The 12,389-nt window shown below is 40.2% G+C and overlaps 1 protein-coding gene across 3 annotated transcripts; it reads right to left on the bottom strand.

The window, feature by feature from the left end:
• Positions 1–2,080: 2,080 nt before the first annotated feature.
• LOC102295284 (sodium/bile acid cotransporter-like) lies at positions 2,081–11,032 on the bottom strand. Of its 3 annotated transcripts, none has more exons than XM_042217642.1 (5): positions 10,970–11,032; positions 8,506–8,730; positions 5,225–5,311; positions 3,920–4,032; positions 2,081–3,447 (listed from the first exon to the last, which is right to left on the bottom strand). In XM_042217642.1, the coding sequence occupies exons 2-5, from the start codon at positions 8,692–8,694 to the stop codon at positions 3,228–3,230; spliced, it is 609 nt and encodes a 202-aa protein (XP_042073576.1). In that variant the 5' UTR covers positions 8,695–8,730; positions 10,970–11,032; the 3' UTR covers positions 2,081–3,227. The 3 variants fall into 3 exon arrangements, with proteins under 3 accessions (XP_042073576.1, XP_042073575.1, XP_042073577.1); XM_042217641.1 differs by lacking the exon at positions 10,970–11,032 and adding an exon at positions 9,315–9,348; XM_042217643.1 differs by lacking the exons at positions 5,225–5,311; positions 10,970–11,032 and adding an exon at positions 9,315–9,354.
• Between the last annotated feature and the right edge of the window lie 1,357 nt (positions 11,033–12,389).

Below are 12,389 nucleotides of genomic sequence, written 5' to 3'. Positions count from 1 at the left end.
GATCTTCTCAGCTGTTATGGTGTCTAACAACATCAGCTTAATATCACCTCTATCACCTTAGTAGAGCACTTCACTCTCAGACTGCAGGCTTATTTTGGTTCCTAAGGTATTTAAAAGTAGAAATGGGAGGCAGAGCCTTCAGTTTTCAGGCCCTCTTCTGTGGAACAGCTATCCAGTTTGGATTCAGGAGACAGACACTATCCCTACTTTAAGATTAGGCTTAAAACTTTCCTTTTTGCTAAAGCATATAGTTAGGGCTGGATCAGGTGACTCCTGAATCCTCCCTTAGTTATGCTCAATAGAGTCTAAGGCTGCCGGAGGTTCCCTGATGCATTGAGTTTCTTCCTTTCAGTCACCTTTCTAACTCACTATGTGTTTATACAGACTCTCTGCATTTCAATCTAATTACTCTCTGTGCTCTCTTCCACAGCTGTCGTCTTTAGTCCTGTCTTTCCTTCTCTCATACACAGCTGGACACGGCAGATGGCCGTCCCTCTCTGAGCCTGGTTTTGCCAGAGGTTTCTTCCTTTTAAAAGGGCATTTTTACTTCATCTATCACCAAAGCGATTGGTCATAGGGGGTCATATCATTGTTGGGGTTTTCTCTGTATTATTGTAGGGTTTTACCTTCCAATATAAAGTGTCTTGAAGCAACTGTTGTTGTGATTTGGAGCTATAAATAAGCTGAGTTAAGTTGAGTTGAATTAAATTTAAATCAATCAGAAATGATGAGGAGGGTAAAATCTCAACGGCCTCCACCTGTGAAACTATTCTGGTTTTGAACATTGTCTTGTTTTTGCATCTCTGGCACACCTGTTGTTGATTTCATCAACATCCAAGCCACTAAAACTGATTAACAACCCCCTCTCTACTTAACTGACCAGATCAATATCCCAGAAGTGTAATTTAATTGATCCTATACTCAAATTCTTTTGAGCAACACAAAAGAAGAAGAGAAGTCAAACACTGATTTATGTCCTATCTTGTTGTTCTTAGGTAGGCATGATTATATGCTGATTATACTTGTGGTGGACCTTGACTTAGTATCTATTGCAGAACGGACTACATCCTGACTGATGTGTCTCCTTCAGCTCTTGGCCATCGCTGGTCTCATGCCTTTGATAGGGCTACTGCTTTGGATATCGTTTCTCTTCAATCTTCAACTCATCCACCAGGTAGTTATTTGTGTCAATCATATTGATCATTTATGCATTGATATACTTGTTATTATATATAATATGTGTATATATATATATAAACACCCAGCACGCCCCTGCGGGCGGTTTATCCTTCAAGCTCGGGTCCTCTACCAGAGGCCTGGGAGCTTGAGGGTCCAGCGCAGTATCTTAGCTGTTCCCAGGACTGCGCTCTTCTGGACAGAGATCTCCGATGTTATTCCCGGGATCTGCTGGAGCCACTCGCCTAGCTTGGGAGTCACCGCACCTAGTGCTCCGATTACCACGGGGACCACCGTTACCTTCACCCTCCACATCCTCTTGAGCTCTTCTCTGAGCCCTTGGTATTTCTCCAGCTTCTCGTGTTCCTTCTTCCTGATATTGCTGTCATTCGGAACCGCTACATCGATCACTACGGCCGTCTTCTTCTGTTTGTCTACCACCACTATGTCCGGTTGGTTAGCCACCACCATTTTGTCCGTCTGTATCTGGAAGTCCCACAGGATCTTAGCTCGGTCATTCTCCACCACCCTTGGGGGCATCTCCCATTTTGACCTCGGGACTTCCAGGTTATACTCGGCACAGATGTTCCTGTACACTATGCCGGCCACTTGGTTATGGCGTTCCATGTATGCCTTGCCTGCTAGCATCTTGCACCCTGCTGTTATGTGCTGGATTGTCTCTGGAGCATCTTTACACAGCCTGCACCTGGGGTCTTGCCTGGTGTGATAGACCCCAGCCTCTATGGATCTTGTGCTCAGAGCTTGTTCTTGTGCTGCCATGATTAGTGCCTCTGTGCTGTCTTTCAGTCCAGCTTTGTCCAGCCACTGGTAGGATTTCTGGATATCAGCCACCTCCTCTATCTGCCGGTGGTACATACCGTGCAGGGGCCTGTCCTTCTTGTCTCATTTCACTCTTTACTGTACCACTGCACATGGTTGGAATGACAATAAAGCAAATTGACTTGACTTGATTTCTAAGATTTTTAGTGCCCAGAACAATAAACTCAGTTTTATCTGAATTTAGAAGCAGAAAATGACAGGTCATTCAGGTCTAGATAAAGTTGGGTGTTATCTGTCCAGTGAAAATGAATGCTATGTCTTTAATGTTATTGTCTGTATAATGTAAACACAACTGGTCGTAGGACAGAACCCTGCACTGCGGTCCAGCAGGAAAAGCACAAAAGTGAGTCCACTGTCAGAGGCCATAAGAAGGTCATTTGTTACCTTCATTAATGGCTTTTCAGTACTGTAATGAGTTCTGAAACCTGACTGAACTCTTCTAATAAACATTTTTTTTCTACAGATAAGAAAATAGCTGTTTTACAACTACTCTTTGAAGAAGTTTTGAAAGAAAAGGAAGGTTCGACAGTGGCCTATAACTTGATAAGACAGCTGGGTCAAGTGTTTGGAGGCCTGTGGTATGCAGCCAGTTAATAGGCCCTGTCAAGGAGAGCTGGACAGGACCTTAGAATGTTCTTAACCCATCAACAGGACAGGTAACTCCTTTGTGCAAAAAGGAACAGGATGAGCACTGTCAGAGCCCTAAAAAATTCTGTGAATGTCTCTTTCATAAGGGTGGCCTGAGGGCCAGTCGTCCTCTAGTGGACCCTGTCCCTGACACTGTGGAGGGTCTGGAGAAGCCATGGCAAACAGTATGCTGCCTGTAATACTGTTTAGTATGGTGGTGGGTCAGTGATGGTCTGCGGAAGCATATCAAAGTGACGCACAGAACTCTACAGGCTAGGCAACAGCTCTCTGACTGCCGTTAGGTATCATTAGGAATTATTTGAGTTTAGAGAAAGATGTTTAGACTTGTCTGAAGACAAAGTTATTCAGTTTCTCTGTGTGTCAAGTTAAGAAAAAAAAATCTGCAAATTCTAGAATTTGTAGGATGATGTAATCTACAGGTTTTCCGTTTTGTTTGGGGTTTTTTTTGTTAAACAAATATTTAAAATATGAGTCATTGAAGTCTTTATTTGCCATTCCTTTACCAACTGAATAATCAACACTGTTAATCAGTTTTAGTGATCTGTCTGACCTTCATTCTCCTGTCAGTATGCACAAACCTTCGTGAACTTCTTCGAGTACTGTGGCCTGTAGATCTTGATGATGATGCCGATGCTACACGGGACAAGGATCAAGACCAACGATAACATAATTTCACCATGAGGGGCAGTGTTCTGCACGCTGGGGAAACCCTGGCAGTAGATGTAGAGCAGGAGAGGCATCATACCCAGAGCCAACACTGTAGAGCAGGAAGTCATCACGATGCTGGAGAAGACAAGGATGAGACAAATACGTTGCTTTACTCTGAGCTATGGAAACTAGCCTTTCTGAATTAAAAATGACATCTGATTCTCACAGACTTCATGATTTCCCTATTCCTCGTATTTTACTGACCCCATTAACCCTTCTCATAACTGCACAACGCTAAATGTCCTTGTCAACCTGATGTTCAAACAATTTACTAGAGATATTCCTGCTTCCTGGAATATTCCACTGACGTGCTGGACATTAGATAGAGATATGCCAGAATCTAACCGAACTGTCTGAATTGTGCTTGTCTTGGTGTTATATTTGAAAACTGCACAGGCAGACACAGTGTGAGAAAGTTCGCAAACACAATCGAGTGGTATAACTGTTGTAAAGTTTTCTGCCTGAGCATTAATCACTTCAAATGACATTTTTAGCTTCTTTTTGGTCATTATAAATGTATTACAACTACATAATTTCCCATGTGTACCTGAGGTTCATGTCCCCCTGTATAGCCAGAGACATGGAGTTGGAGAAAATTCCTCCAGGACAGCAGCCACATACCAGAACAACCACACCTGTTATATCACTCAACTGGAACCCCTGTAACACAAAATCCCAATAACCTCTTGCAGGATGCTGTAAATAACAGTAACAATGTCTAATAGTCTAAAATACAATGTCTGGTGTCAATTATATACTGGTACATCAACACAAATTCAATTATACTGGGCAACTTTTGTCATGTGCCTTGGGAGTGTCTGGGAGGTGTTCCTCTTTGTTAGAGGAGTTCCAGATTTCCGTCCTCTGGGGTGGAGTTTCCAGCACCTCACCTGCTCCTCGTTTCAACGGCAATCAGTAAGTAGGGTTCTTAAACCAGCACTGCCTACCACTCTCCACCAGTTTGTCCAGCTACTGTTGTGGTAACTCTGACTCCTTGTGATCAAGTTCATGCTCGTCTGTCCCAGGTTTAACATTGCCTTACTGTTCTCAGTTCTATCAGATTAATCTCCTGCCGTGTGACTCTTCAGCGCTTGTCCTGTTCGGTTCTACTACATCAGTCAGTTTACAAACCATGGGGTTCACACTCACCACGCTCCTTGCCCTGCCTTCCTGACTGTCGTGGCTCGCTTGGATTTTCCTCCCTCTGGACCTCCTGGAAACCATACCGTCTCCTCTCACGTGCCCACCTGCCATGAATCTGCCTGATTGCCAGTTTGCCTGAGCTGAGTTGAGTAACACTTGGCAGTACAGCTCTGTTAACCTCTGTTTCCCATGTGAATTTCTAGTCTGTTCTAACTACGTTTACTTGTATATAAATCCCTGGACCCATCCCTATTTCCTGATCTGTTCCCCTGAGTCTGGCAGTGAGGTGTGGAGTGAAAGTGAGCGTGAGTGCTGAAGAGGATTGTGAAACTGGAGAGTCTGTGTTTTTTGAACCCGTTTCCCTTCCATCCCTGGATCCCTCAAAATCTCAGTCCCATGCACTGTAAATAGTTTCACTTGGTGTGATTGTTAATAAACTTGTGACTTTTATTCTAAATTCATCTGGTCTGCACCTGAGTCTGTTCCACTCATTTTCCTCACATAAAAAAATCTGTTTTTGGTTCTTCTTTTTGGTTAACTCAGTGTAATTTTCACATTTTTTATTATGAATCCCTGTAAAAAGATTTTTGTGGGGAACACAAATCATAAATCACTGTCTGTATTTGTAAATTTGTAACTTTGTAAAGACAAATGTGTATTATTTATACTGCATATTAGTAATCTTATTTAACTTTACATAAATACCAACCTTAACTAAGCAAAAGGCTGTAAGAGGCATGATCCCATACTGGGCCATAGCTGCAATAGCCAAACCCTTAGGTTTCATGATGTAATTCTGTAAACAGAAGAAGTTAGCAAAATTGATCATAAATTTACCAAACATGTATCATGCCACTGTGTTTATATTAACATGAACACGGCGGCATGTCTTCCCCTTCTCTCTCTGCCCCCACTTTCCTGTCCCTTCTTCACTGATTCTATCCAATAAAGCAGAAAAAGGCCAAATGAAATATATATATTTTTTAAAAACTAAGATTACTATAAAAAAGTGCATTTTAATTGAAAAGGGTAAACTTTCATATATTCTGTATTTATTACAATAGATAATGTTCAGAAATCCAGTATCTCAAAATATTTCTATATTTTATTCCAGTTTGAGTAAATTACTCAAACCATGAATTCTTTGTTCCATCCAACCATCCACTTCTTTTCTGCTGCTTATCCAGGTTCAGGTCATGGGGCAGCAGTCGGAGCAAAGAAGCATAGTCTAGCCTCACCCTGGCCACCTCTTCCTGCTCATTTGGGGGACACTGAGCCATTACAAAGGCAGCTGAGAGATATAATCTCTCCACTGAGTCCTGGGTCTGCCACAGACCCTCATCCCAAAACGAACATGCCCTAAATACCTCACCTAGAAAGCATCCATGAGGCATCCTTGTCAGATACCCAAAACATCACAACTAGCTCCTTTCGATGTGTGGGACCAGCGCTGCTACTCCAAGTCCCTTTTGATTGGCTGAGCGCCTTACCCTGTCACTAAAGGAAAACTCAATCACCCATTTGTATCCTTGACCTCATTCTTTTTGAGTCATTACCCATAGCTTGTGACCATAAGTGAGGGTTAAACAAAGATTAACTAGTAAATTTACAGCTTCACTTTTATGCTTAGCACAGAATGTGTCAACCTGAAGAGAGAGGTATCCGTGAGGCCAAGTTAGACTACAAGAGAAAGACCGAAGAACACCTAGACAGCAACAAAGGCAAACAGGTGTGGATGGTATTCAGCACCTTACCAATTAAAGGAATAACTTCGGAGCTGTGAGAGGATTGCCTCCAGGGTACGACCCCAGTAACCCTGCCCTGGGTAGGGTAGAGTGGACCCCTGTATCGAGTATAAGGGTATACTTGATATAGGGTTTGTCTGAACAAAAACAGAATCAAATCGACTTTATCAATTGTAAACGGTATAACTTTATGGTCTTTACTTTACAATATAAAGTGCCCTGAGGCAACAGTTGTTGTGATTTGGCACTATAAAATAAAATTGAATTGAAAATCCAAATTCAGCTGACTACCAGGAGACTTTAGAGGACTTTGAGCTTCCATCTGTTGACAATCTTTATGGAGATGTAGAGTTCTTTTTCTAACAGGACTTATTACCTGCACACAGAAATAAAACTGATAATTTTTATGATGACCATTTTATTAGGCTAGTTTGCTTGGCTGGTCATCCAACTCTCTTGGGTGAATCCTACATAGAGTCTATGGGGTATCGTCAAGAGGAAGAGAAAAAAAAACAAAGCAAAATTACAGGTGAGCTAAGGTCCATTATCAAATCATCATAGCACCTCAGGAGTGCCACGATGCACTAATTAATGGAAGACCCAAGCAGAGTGTATAAATCAAGAACTGTTCCAGAAGTTGTAAATAATTTAATGACTGCTCTTAGGTGATGGTCTAATATTTTGAGACACTGGATTTGTGATAAGTATGCCTCCCTTTGTAGGTTTTCTAGGCATGCCCACCTAGAAATCACTGGAGAAATTATCTACAACAGGTAAAATAAGCATTTCTAAGTAAATATATTTCTAAAGGTGCTACTGACATGAAATTCTCATCAGATGTTAACAACCCATCCAATCCACACATGCAAAGAAATCAAGCCATAGATGTCCATTAATTAAGTTATGTATAGTAATGAGAAATGACACAGGGAAAAATTATTAATATTTCGTACAGAAGTCTTTGTTGGTGATGACAGCTTCTGTACGGAGAAACTAGTCGTGTGGATTGGTCAGGTGTGATTTTGGCCATTCTTCCACATAAATGGTCTTCAAATCCTGAAGGTTCTATGAACTCTGAGCTCCAGCTCTTACCACAGATTTTCAGTTGGATTCAAACCAGGTGACTTGTTGGGCCAGTCTAGTTTCAGAGAAAGAAACTCAGTTTCCTTCGATCTGTGTTTAGGATCACTGTCTTGCTGAAACGTCCACCCTTCATCGTTCATCATCCTGGTAGATGGCAGCAGATTGTTATCAAGAATGTCTCGGTACATTTTTCCATTCATCTTCAATTATACGAAGATTGCTAGTATCGTATGCTGAAAAACAATCTCACTCCATGATGTTCCCACCTTCAAACCTCACTGTCGGTATGCTGATTTTGGGGTAATGTGCAGTGCCTTTTGACCTCAAACATGGTTTTGGTCTCACCTGACCAGACTACATTCCCCCAATATTTCACATGCATGTCTAAATGCTTTTTAGCAAGCTTTAAACATGCTTTAACATGCTTTCTCTTCAGTAATGGAGTCTTGTGTGCTGAGGTATGTATGGTGTACATACAAACCATGGCAGTTGAGTGTTTTTACTTGTTTTCTTTGAAACACTTGTGCCTCCTCTGATGTTTCTTCTCACTCGTCTGTCTGGTAGTACCTGGTCATGTGCAGTTTATGGTGAAATTATGTTCTTTCCACTTCCAAATTATGGCCCCAACAGTGCTACACTGCAATCTTCAGTAGTTTAGACATTTATCTGTAACTAATGCCATCACTATGATTTGCAACAATAAGGCTGCGAAGGTCTTGAGAAATCTTGTTGGTTTTACCCTTCATCTGATGCTTCTTGTGTGGTAATGAGACACCTTTTTATAGGCAATCATTTGGGACTAAACCAGGTGAAATAGATTTGCATTAAGCGGCAGGATTGCTTTCTATTTACTGATTTCAGTTGGCTACTTTTTTCCCTGCGTCATTTCTCATGAATGGATCAAATGGTTTGCTACCAACATCTGGTGAGAATTTCACATCAACTATATTTACTTAGAAAAAATGGTGATGTTCATTACGTATTTTATCCATTATATTTCAACATGCTCAGCAATTCCTTGCAGGAACTGGAATATGTTGTCAGGCATAAGGACATCATCGAAAACCCTGCTTACGTGTAATTTTTTCAAGCTTTGTCACAATGCTTTTCTGCATATAGACAAATCACACATACATTCGCATTCACTGCTGATCTTGGTCACCTTGATCTTAGACACCTCCATGGTGCATCCAAGTGAAACCATGGTGATGATGATTATGATTGTAAACATTACTGTAATGACATTGCCAATCACTGGGTCCACAGCAGGACGGTAAAATGAGGTGGTGTTTGCAACCGTCACATTGCGCCACAAATCTTGATGAGGTGTCAGGTTTGCTGTGTTGTTCATGGTGCCTTCAAATCAGAACAAACATGAGGTTCTGAGCTGTGAGTGAAAAAACAAAAGTGGAGATGAAGGAGGAAAGAGAGCAGAGTAAGACTTAAACAGAATACCAGCATCTTTGTTTGTTTACATTCTGTTTTGTCCTTAAACTTTGTGAAGAAAACTTCTCTAGCAGGAAGTTCACACTCTGTCTTATTGAGGTATCCTTATGATATAGATTCTGAGCTGTGGTAAGATAATTTTCAGATGCAGTTTGTTAAGCTGTATTTAAGTAATAGAACCTAAAGAAGCCAATAAATTGCTAAAATAAATGCAGAAAATTCATGTATATGTACTTTTGTTTGTTATGCTTGGTTTAATGTTCTGTTAAAGCTGTCATATGTTACAGCACTGTAGTAAAGACTATTCAATACAGAGAATGATTTCACTTTAATTTGTCCAATAATAAAGAAATAAAGCCCTTTAAAATCTCTGTGTGTAAGAGTGTCACACCTGAATGCCTTCTAAGAACTTTGTGTTCAAATTGATGAGTTTAAAGTTTAACAGCTGACACTTTGGGAATGAAACAACAACTGTAACAGTACACTCTGGAATACTTAAAACATATCTCAGCATTGGTCTTCTACCTTTTCCTCGGGACCTGTGTTGACTGAAGCAGAAAGCCTGTGTTAATAAACAAGGTTGATAATGGAGGTTTTAAGAAGCACTTTATAATACAGCTCACAACTAAGGGGGGAATTCCTGTAATTAAATGAATTTCAAGTGTTACATTTAAAATTATAATGTAATTGCACTTAAATACTTAAACGTAGGCAGACCAGAATAAAGGGTTTATGTTTTTACATGAACAAGGATAATAAATTAAGTAACTTAAGTCGTGCATAAGTAATTTGAAGTATTCTCTAATTTCATGGTAATTTTGCAGAAAAACAAACAATATTTTCCTATCTTACTCTGAAAATATGTTGTATTTTCCAGGGTGTTGGTCATATTATGAAATGCATAATTTGACCTTTTACATCATTTTTTTAAACATCTGTAATTAATACTCACTACACTGATGTGCATGAGATTGAGGACTGTTTTCCCTTACCAAAGTTTAAGAAAAACTTAATACCAACAAAATTTGCAGGCTTATGACCTTATAATGATGGAGCCAAGTCTAATTTAATTTGTTTGTTTTTTACAATCACTGTTCACAAAGGAGGGTCTCCTTTCCTGTAAGAAACCAGCAATGTTACTCTGCTCCATTATACAGCCCACATCTCTAAAATGATAACGCATTTACAAGTTGAAACAACAACTGTAAGATGGAGGGATTTTCCACAAAATTAACAAGACATTATGCAATACTTAAAATTACTTACAGTATAGTTTGTCTCCTATCCTTGAGACTACCCAGAATTTAGACACCACTTAAAATTAATTGCAGTACAAGAACTTTGCCAGCTTTGAAAATCACAGTTACATGTGCTGCAAACTGTCAAAATTTGAAATGCCTCCAAGTTCTTTTGGAACGTCTTTCAAGACATATATGGTGCTGCAAACTCAGATTTTGCTTCCCAATGTGAAGACATGATAGATTATGTAAGGTTGGCTGTGTGAAAATGTTCAAGAAAAGAAGTCAAAATTATCATGCGGAACAAGCTGATATTTCAGTAAAAGTAATTTTAGGAATGGCGGAGAGTTAATTTAAGCTAGAAACAGAACATGTCCTGCAGGAATTTAATTCAAGCGATTTAAAAGTTCACTTTCTTCTCCATTTCTAACATACATACATACTGTGCACATACACTGAATCTTTTCTTGACTTTTAACACTTGGGTACAACATGTTTAACTAACTAACTAACTAACTAACTAACTAACTAACTAACTAATTAAGTAGTTAACTAAACAATGCATATTCCTCACTGGAAGCTACTTAAATCTGGTTAATCTGTGCACTACTGAGAAACAACACGCAGCATTTAATTGTTTCAAACTTCACACTCCTTTATCCACATGCTGTGTGCACACAAATTGCTTTCACAAGATTGCACATTTGTGTTTTCTACTCTGCTGCATGAAAAAAACAAAACAAAACTACAGCCCACCAATGCTTCATAAAAAAGTCAAGACTGACTTCTGGAGTTTGCTGCAGGTGAGAATTGCACACCTAAACCCAATAGTTATTCTGCAGAAAGCAGAAAAAAGAAAAAATGAGAAACATCCTCAAGATGATTTTCAAGAAATAAACAGTTGACAGATATGTTTACAGGTGTATTCAATGCTGGGTTTACCTTTTAGGTCAGATTCTTCCCTTGCTCTGCTCTCGTCTCTTTGTCATAAAATAAACTCCTTTTGTGTTGACGCTTGTTTCATATGATTCAAATGACACATGGAGGCCTCTGGTTGTCCAGAGGTGCCATCTAGTGCACAGCTGACTTCAGCACCTACAGAGGAGACCATCCTCCTCCAAATAAAACTAAAATAAAATAGAATATTATAATACTATAGCACTACAAGACACTTTATTTTAGTTTTCAAATATTTGCATCATCAATTTGGAAATAATTTATTCATCTCAGAACATATATGTTGTTCCGACCACAAGTAATCTACATATTGTGTTTGGTATCTGTACAGCTGGAGTGGTTTGTGTGTGTGCTGTGCTTGGATATTATATGTGAAGTCATGAGTGGAAATCACGATCAAATGAAAGCTCCCGAAAGACCAGAGCGGCCTGTCATTGATTGTGTTCAAATCCCTGTGCTTACCCACAAACCTCCTATTCTTGTCTATTCTTTTTTTTTAAATTTTGTCTTTTTCAATAACAAATCGGGCAGTTGAAGGTTTTCCTGTAACTTTTGACTACAGACAGAGATAAATTAAATGTATGATTTCAAGTCCAATTTTTGTCACCACTATTTACTGTGTTTTTATTAATAAATTGTGACATCCTCTGCAAAATGTTATATTTACATATATATCAGCTTTTTTTTGTTTTTTATTTATAAAAAAATTGTGACAAATATCTTGTATGTTGCTGGTCCATCCCATCCATCCATCCTCCACTTATCTGGGGTCGGGTTGCGGGGGCAGCAGCCGCAGGGAAGCCCAAACCTCCCTCTCTCCAGGCAACTCCTTCAGCTTGTACGGTGGAACACCAAGGCGTTCCCAGGCCAGTCGAGAGACATAATCTTTCCCGTGTGACCTGGGTCTGCCCCGGGTTCCTCCTCCCGGTGGGACATGCCCGGAACATGTCACCCAGGACGCGCCCAGGAGGCAGATGCCCAAACCACCTCAACTGGTTCCTTTTGATCCAGAGGAGCAGCGGCTCTACACTGAGCCCCTCCCTGATGGCTGAACTTCTCACCCTATCCCCAAAAGTTTATTCTGTTCATCTGGATGTAGCATTTTCAGTGGGAGAAACGTTTCTACTTCTTCAGTCTCAGCTAACTGCAGGTTTCACCAATCTTATAAACAGTACATTTGCATAATGACTGAAAGTGACTGAAGGAACAATGGGCTGGGAGATAGTCTTTTGAAATTAAATTTGCCTCCAATTAGTCCTAGCAACGCGCTTTCTTCTGATTCTGACTGTGTCCAAATTCAGGGGCAGCATGCTTTGAAGGCCGCGTTTGAAGGCAAACATCACAGCGACGCAATGAAGACTGTCCAAATTCAAAGACTCCTCCAAATGCAGCGACAAATGCATCC

This window comes from Haplochromis burtoni, unplaced genomic scaffold (genome assembly GCF_018398535.1).
Source record: "Haplochromis burtoni strain Fernald_Lab_line unplaced genomic scaffold, NCSU_Asbu1 Contig_2407, whole genome shotgun sequence".
In the NCBI taxonomy this organism is placed as follows: Eukaryota; Metazoa; Chordata; class Actinopteri; order Cichliformes; family Cichlidae; genus Haplochromis; species Haplochromis burtoni.
The sequence above is the reverse complement of the archived record's forward strand: the minus strand, read 5'-3'. Positions and strand labels throughout refer to the sequence as shown.